This window comes from Urocampus carinirostris, chromosome 14 (assembly GCF_059441175.1).
Source record: "Urocampus carinirostris isolate Australia breed hairy pipefish chromosome 14, RoL_Ucar_1.0, whole genome shotgun sequence".
NCBI classification, from domain to species: domain Eukaryota; kingdom Metazoa; phylum Chordata; class Actinopteri; order Syngnathiformes; family Syngnathidae; genus Urocampus; species Urocampus carinirostris.
This window is the reverse complement of record NC_142362.1, coordinates 2,247,509-2,255,000: the sequence shown is the minus strand read 5'-3', so window position 1 is coordinate 2,255,000 and position 7,492 is coordinate 2,247,509. Positions and strand designations below refer to the sequence as shown.

The following is a 7,492-nucleotide window of genomic DNA, read 5'->3' as shown; positions in this document are numbered from 1 at the left end:
ATTACATATGGATGGATTGATGTATGTAGGTACTGATGGATGGATGGATGGATGGATGGACGGATGGATGATGGATGGATGGATGGATCTTAACAATAGTTCAATGAAAAGAAGTTCAATAACATTTTGCATATTGGTTTAGTTAGATGGAAGGATGGATGGGTGGATGGATGGATGGATGATATTACATATGGATGGATGGATGTACATAGGTAATGATGGATGGATGGATAGATGGATGGATAGATGGATGGATGGATAGATGGATGGATTGATGGACAGATGGACGGATGGATGGATGGATATTACATATGGATGGATTGATGTATGTAGGTACTGATGGATGGATGGATGGATGGATGGATGGATGGATGGATGGATGGATGGATGGATGGATGGATGGATTGATGGATGGATGGATGGATATTACATATGGATGGATGGATGTACATAGGTAATGATGGATGGATGGATAGATGGATGGATAGATGGATGGATAGATGGATAGATAGATGGATGGACGGATGGATGGATGGATGGATGGATGGATGATATTACATATGGATGGATGGATGTACATAGGTGATGATGGATGGATGGATAGATGGATGGATAGATGGATGGATTGATGGACAGATGGACGGATGGATGGATGGATATTACATATGGATGGATTGATGTATGTAGGTACTGATGGATGGATGGATGGATGGATGGACGGATGGATGATGGATGGATGGATGGATCTTAACAATAGTTCAATGAAAAGAAGTTGAATAACATTTTGCATATTGGTTTAGTTAGATGGAAGGATGGATGAATGGATGGATGGATGAACAGACTTAAATCCTATTTTTCCCTTTGTTCATTCAAATGCAGTCGTACCTCTACTTGACAAATTCAATTTGTTCTGGAAGTAGCTGTCTGTTTTCCAACAAACCATGGCCCTCACAACCTCGACCAAGTAGAATGCCCATCACCGGTATGCCCGGTAAAAGACATTGATATATTTACCCAATGATCGAATGTTTCGCGACTCGGATAGACAAAAACATATGTTATTACACAAGCGTACTGTTGGGAATTAAATATTAAAATGTATCTTTTACCAAATTGTTCGAATTACTTATCTGACACCATTAACCAAACACAACATACATTCACCCAACAATGCGCGCTCATTTCTCGATGGAAAAGATGAACAACCAAAGCCGACATTTTCACAGGGGGGCGGATTTAATTTCATTAACAATTGAACTAAGTCAACGAATACGGCCGAATTAGTCGAATTTGTGTCGTCGGAGTCTCTGGGAAGTCTCTCGCTTCTCCTCTCGGCCCACGCCTCCCCGCAAGATGGTGTGCCGGCTCCTCCCATGGGCGTGCCAATGAAGCCCCACGTGAGCTCCACCCCCTCTCCTCGATGTCTGGAGAACTCAAAACAGCAGAGAGCATTCCTCAAACAATGCCTGCCGTCCTCCGTCATCAGGGCCTTTCTGCGTCGTCGAATGTGCTGACTATGTTCCCGCCATTCCTGTAAACAAAATTTTCTACCATGGTGCCCTGAACTTTCACAGCTCATTGAACTTAAGCCTACTCGGTGAAAATCTTCATTGCACTCAATACATGTAACTTGTATTCAATCGTATAAAATCCTTTATAGTCAAATGCTGAAAATCCTTCAGGACCTAATACGGTTACAACTTCTTGTCACGGCCAACGGACGACACGAGGTTTTTTGAGAATATACCTCACATGCATTAAGAACATTCACTGCTGACCTCCCGTCACGTGGCGAGTCAAGGACGAGCACTCATATTGATAAGTCGCGTCGACGCAGAAGCACGTGAGTTTCAGGAGGACACGTTGGCAAAATATGCTACTAGCGTACTTGATGAGCCCCCTCCCCCCTTCACACACACACATCAAACATGCATCTTTGGATGCCTCTGGAGCTGCCGGCTAAGAATAGAACAGGAGGAGCTAAAAATAAATCACGCTGCCACAAGAGGGGGGCGGCGAGCGAGAGGATGCTGAGCAGGCAAAGATGTGAGAAGGAGAAAGATGCAAAATGGAGAAGAAACTGTGAGATGATACCAAGTGGTCTTAGTCCTGGTTTCTGTTTTTAGACTAGCTGATATTTCCTTCCGAATATTTTCCCTTGAGAATGAATAATCGACAAAACCCCCCGAGGCATTGTGTTCTGCGTTCTGATTGGCTACACGGAGGGAAGATCCAATCAAATCAATCCGTGTACGATAAAACGATAAAATCCCCGACCAACAACCCGAAAACCTGATACATGGACACGCACAACGGGTACAATCCAATGAAAACAAAATAAATCGTAGTACAAGTAAAAATAATGATTGTGACAAGGCACAGACTAACCAGGTGAGGAAAGGGACCCGAGGGAGGCTTATTCACAGAGATAGGGATGGTAGCAGATGATTGAACCATACCCTACCAGTGTTCCCAGTCTTCCAAACGAGAAAACACTGAAATAAATAATTAAATAAAATTTACAAAAATACTGCCGAAGAAAAACAATAATTTAAAGTATAAAGTAAAGTATGTTACGGTAGAAGGTTAGAAGTTAAACGATTTAAATTTAATAAATTAAAAGCCATATTAAAAAATGCTTTCTATCGCCAACAAAGTTGGACCTCTCAACCCGCTAAACCTGCTCAGGATCCTCATGCAGTTCTTTGGCGCCCCCTAGTGACTACCTGCCGCTTGTTCAGAAATGTTTGATTTCTGTATATGTAGTTTCTTTGTTGTATTACTTTTGCTGTATTTTGTAGTATATCCAAAGTACATTTTTTGTAGTATATCTGTAGTATTTTGCAGTATTATTGTAGTTTTGTTTTCGTTGTATTTTTGCAGTTGCATTTTAGTGTTAATTCAATAGTGGAATATTTGTATTATATCAGTAGTATTTTGGCAGTATTACTTTAGTTGTATTTTTGTGGTATTCTTTTTAGTCTTTCTGCATTTTTTTGTAGTATTTCTGTAGTACTTTTAAATGACTTTTATTTTGAAGTAGTTTGCTTACAGTAGTATTTTTGTAATTAATCCATTGTCCAATTTTTGTCGTATAGCTGTAATATTTTGTAGTATTACTGTAATGTTTTTGATTTTAGATTTTTGTCATAATATTTTTGTAGTCAGAATTTTGTAGTATTCTGTAATTTTCAAAAAGTGGAATCTTTGTATTATATGTGTAGTATTTTTTCAGTATTAGTCTTTCTGCAGATTTTTGTAGTAATTCTGTAGTATTTTTATTGTATTAGTGTACTTTTATTTTGAAGTAGTTTGTAGTATTTCTACAGTAGTATATTTGTAGTTTTTTCATAGTCCAACTTTTGTAGTATATCTGTAGTATTTTGTCGTATTACTGTAGTTGTTTTTTGTTTTGTATTTTTGTCATAATATTTTTGTAGTCAAAATTTTGTAGTATTACTGTAGTTTTATTTTTGAAGTATGTTTGTATTTGCATTCTTGTGTTATTCCGATATCATAATATTTGTATTATATCTGTAGTATTTTTGTAGTATATAGTAAGTTTTTGTGGTCTTTTTTTTTAGTCTTTCTGCAGACTTTTGTAGTATTTCTGTAGTATGTTTATAGTATTACTGCACTTTTACTTTGAAGTATTCTGTAGTATTTCTACAGTATTATTTCTGTAGTATTTCCATAGTACAATTTTGTAGTATATCTGTATTATTTTGCAGTTGTATTTCTTTATATATTTTTTGTCCTAATATGTCTGTAGTCAGAATTTTGTAGTATTACTGTAGTTTTATTTTGATGGTATTTTCGCAGTTGCATTTTTGTGTTATTTCAATAGTGGAATATCTGTATTATAGCTGTAGTATTTTTGTAGTATTACTTTTGTTGTATTTTTGTGGTATTCATTTAGTCTTTCTGCAGTGTTTTTTAGTATTTCTGTAGTAGTTTTATAGTATCACTTTACTTTTATTTTGAAGTACTCTGTCGTATTTCTACAATATCATTTTTGCCGTATATCTGTAGTATTTCTGGAGTTGTAATTTTTAAAATATATTTAAATATATATTTTGTCGTAATATTTCTTTTGTGAGTTTTTTGTAGTATTTTTTTCGTATTTCTATAGTATGACTGGACTTTTATTTTGAAGTATTTTGTAGTATGTCTACAGTACTATTTTTGTGGTGTTTCCATAGTACAATGTTTGTAGTATATCTGTGTTATTTTGTAGCATTACTGTAGTTGTATTTTTTTTAAATATATTTTTGTCGTAATATTTCTGTATTCAGAATTTTGTAGTATTACTGTAGTTTTATTTTTATGGTATTTTTGCAATTGCATTTTTCCATTATTTCAATAGTGGAAGATCTGTATTATATCTGTAGTATTTTTGTAATATTACTTTAATTGCATTTTTGTGGTATTTATTTAGTATTTCTGCAGATTTTTGTAGTATTTCTGTATTAGTTTTATAGTATGACATTACTTTTACTTTGAAGTACTCTGTCATATTTCTACAGTATTCTTTTTCTAATATTTCCATAGTACAATTTTTGTAGTATATCTGTAGTATTATGTAGTATTACTGTTGTTGTATTTTCTTTAAATATACTTTCATCATAATGTTTTTGGAGTCAGTTTTTCGTAGTATTTCTGTAGAATTTTTATAGTATTACTGGGCTTTTATTTTGAAGTATTTAATAGTATTTCTACAGTAGTATTTTTGTAGTTTTTCCATAGTCCATTTTTTGTAGTATTGCTGTATTATGTTTTCATATTCTTTTCGTAGTATTTCTGTGTATTATGAGTACTACCCGAGTACATGTTCCACAGCAATTTTTCATTTTCTACTTTTTTTTCTTTTTTTTTTTCTTTAAACATAATCTTGAAAATACACATTATATACAAATATTAAATGTTATCCAAACAAATATTTTAGAGCCCCTTATTTTTATTTATACGAAATTATGGTAGTATTACCTGCGATTGGCCGGCAACCAGTTCAGGGTGTCCCTTGCCCACTGCCCGATGATTGCTGGGATGGGCTCCAGCACCCCCGCGACCCTACTGAGGATAAGCGGTGCCGCTGATGAGATGAGATGAGATGGTAGTATTACTGATACAAACGAATATTTGACATTTTATTTTGAAAATCACTCACGTGAGACGGGAAAACAAAGCAATCGGGATTTTCTAATTTGCGGAAGTAAAACCAATCAGTGAGAAAATACATAAAAACATAAGAAACACATATAATAATGTAGGTTAGGACAATTCGACGGTAAAATAATTAAAATATATAAAAGCACTTTTGTTTTCGAAAAGTAGAATTTTCTTTGCCATTGCTACTCGCGTGGATGTAACGCAGGGCTTGTGTGGCCCCCTCTGGTCAAAGACGGTACTGCGTTTACTGCACTGTAAAGGGAAGTACATGTAAATGTCTCATCTCATCTCATTAGCCGTACCGCTTATCCTCATTAGGGTCGCGGGGGGGCTGGAGCCCATCCCAGAAATCATCGGGCAGTGGGCAGGGGACACCCTGAACTGGTTGCCAGCCAATCGCAGGGCACACAGGGACAGACAACTCATTGTACTTTATTTATATAGCCCGTTATAAACAGTCCTTTCTGAGTACCAAAATACTTGAAAGTTGATAAAAAATATATATAAAGAGTCGCAATAAGTAAAAAATGTAAAATATAAAATAAAACAACAACAAATAATAATATACAACAAGATCGAATAAGATAAAATATAATACAAGTGTTGTCATACTACTGGGTATTAGAAGCCATCCTGAAAAAGTGACTGTCCAGGAAAAGTGAATGATCCGAAATCATTTTAAGTATCATTTCAGCATCCCCTGATCTAAAACCGACATGAGGGAAAGGAAAAACTCGAAAACCTCAAGTCAAGTCAAGTCATGTTTATTTGTTTGGTCCTTAATCACAAAGAGTCTCAAAAGGCTGCACAGACCACAGACTATTGCAAACTACAGATTATTATCACACCATTCCCTGATCTAAAACCTACATGAAGGCAAGAAAAAACTGAAAAAACCTTAAGTAAATTCAAGTCATGTTTATCTGTGACGCCCGTAATCACAAGGAGTCTCAAAGGGCTGCAGAGACCACACAGCAGGGGGATTACTTCATGTGCGGTCCCTTCTCAAGGTTTCTTTATTTTCCTCATGTTGGGGTTTTTGAGTTTTTCCTTTCCCTCATGTAGGTTTAAGATCAGGGAATGGTGTTATAATAGTCTGTGGTTTGCAATAGTCTGTGCAGACTTTTGAGACTCTTTGTGATTAAGGGCGTCACAAATAAACATGGCTTGACTTGACATGAGGTTTTACAGTTTTTCCTTTCCTTCAGGTAGGTTTTAGATCAGGGGATGCTGTCATAATAGTCAGTAGTTTGCAATAATCTGTGGTCTATGCAGCCCTTTGAGACTCCTTGTGATTAAGGGCCAAACAAATAAACATGACTTGACTTGATGTTTTTGAGTTTTCCCTTGCCCTCATGTAGGTTTTAGATCAGGGGATGGTGTTATAATAGTCTGTAGTTTGCAATAATATGTGGGCTGTGCAGCTCTTTGAGGTTTCTTGTGATTAAGGACGTCACAAATCAACATGACTAGACTTGACTTGACTGAGGTTTTGAGTTTTTCCTTTCCCTCATGTAGGTATTAGATCAGGGGATCCTGTCATAATAGTCTGTAGTTTGCATAGTCTGTGGTCGGTGCAGCCCTTTGAGACTCCTTGTGATAAGAACCAAACAAATAAACATGACTTGAGTTGACATGTTTTTGAGTTTTCCCTTTCCCTCATGTAGGTTTTAGATCAGGGGATGGTGTCATAATAGTCTGTAGTCTGCAATAGTCTGTGGTCTGTGCAGCCCTTTGAGACTCTTTGTCATTATGGGCGTCACAAATAAACATGACTTAACTTTTAGTAACTCGTTTTGCATACTAATGCTATTGGTGTGCGTGTGTGTGTGTGAATGGGTTAGTGTGAAGCACATCGTAAGCGCAGTCCATTTTCCATTGAATAAACTTTTTGGGGGTAGCGGTGGAACCAGGGGGTCATTACTTTTGCAAGGCACTGTATTCCTGGCCTAGAATGTTTCAGATTTTTGTGACAGTAGAAGAAGAAGCCCACCATTGCAAACCTGGAGGCTAAAACTAATTTTTTCTATGTCTTTTTTTGTCTTTTGTCAGTCCGACTGGGAAAGTAACGGGGGCCTGATCAAGAAGCTTCCTTCTATCCGGGAAGACGAGGAAGGGGGCGACGAAGAACACAACTCGGTGTCCCGGGCCCCTCGCTCGCCCCTGCGACTCAGCAGGGGCCTCAACTCGCCCCTGCGTTCCCCCTTGCTGGCCCCCAGGCCCTTACGGGGCCCCGCCGCGCAGTCTCGCCCCGTCACCCTGCAGATACCCGTGGTCAGCTTTGCAGGGGCCCCTGCGGAGCTCAGCCCCAGGTAGGTTCAGG

General features: G+C 37.4%; 1 protein-coding gene across 1 annotated transcript in view; it reads left to right on the top strand.

The window, feature by feature from the left end:
- Positions 1-7,492, top strand: part of kcnh3 (potassium voltage-gated channel, subfamily H (eag-related), member 3) — a 201,964-nt gene that overhangs the window by 173,090 nt on the left and 21,382 nt on the right. Inside the window, exon 12 of the mRNA XM_088353442.1 lies at positions 7,222-7,481. Coding sequence (XP_088209568.1) covers positions 7,222-7,481 — 260 coding nt within the window. The remainder of the gene's footprint in view (positions 1-7,221; positions 7,482-7,492) is intronic.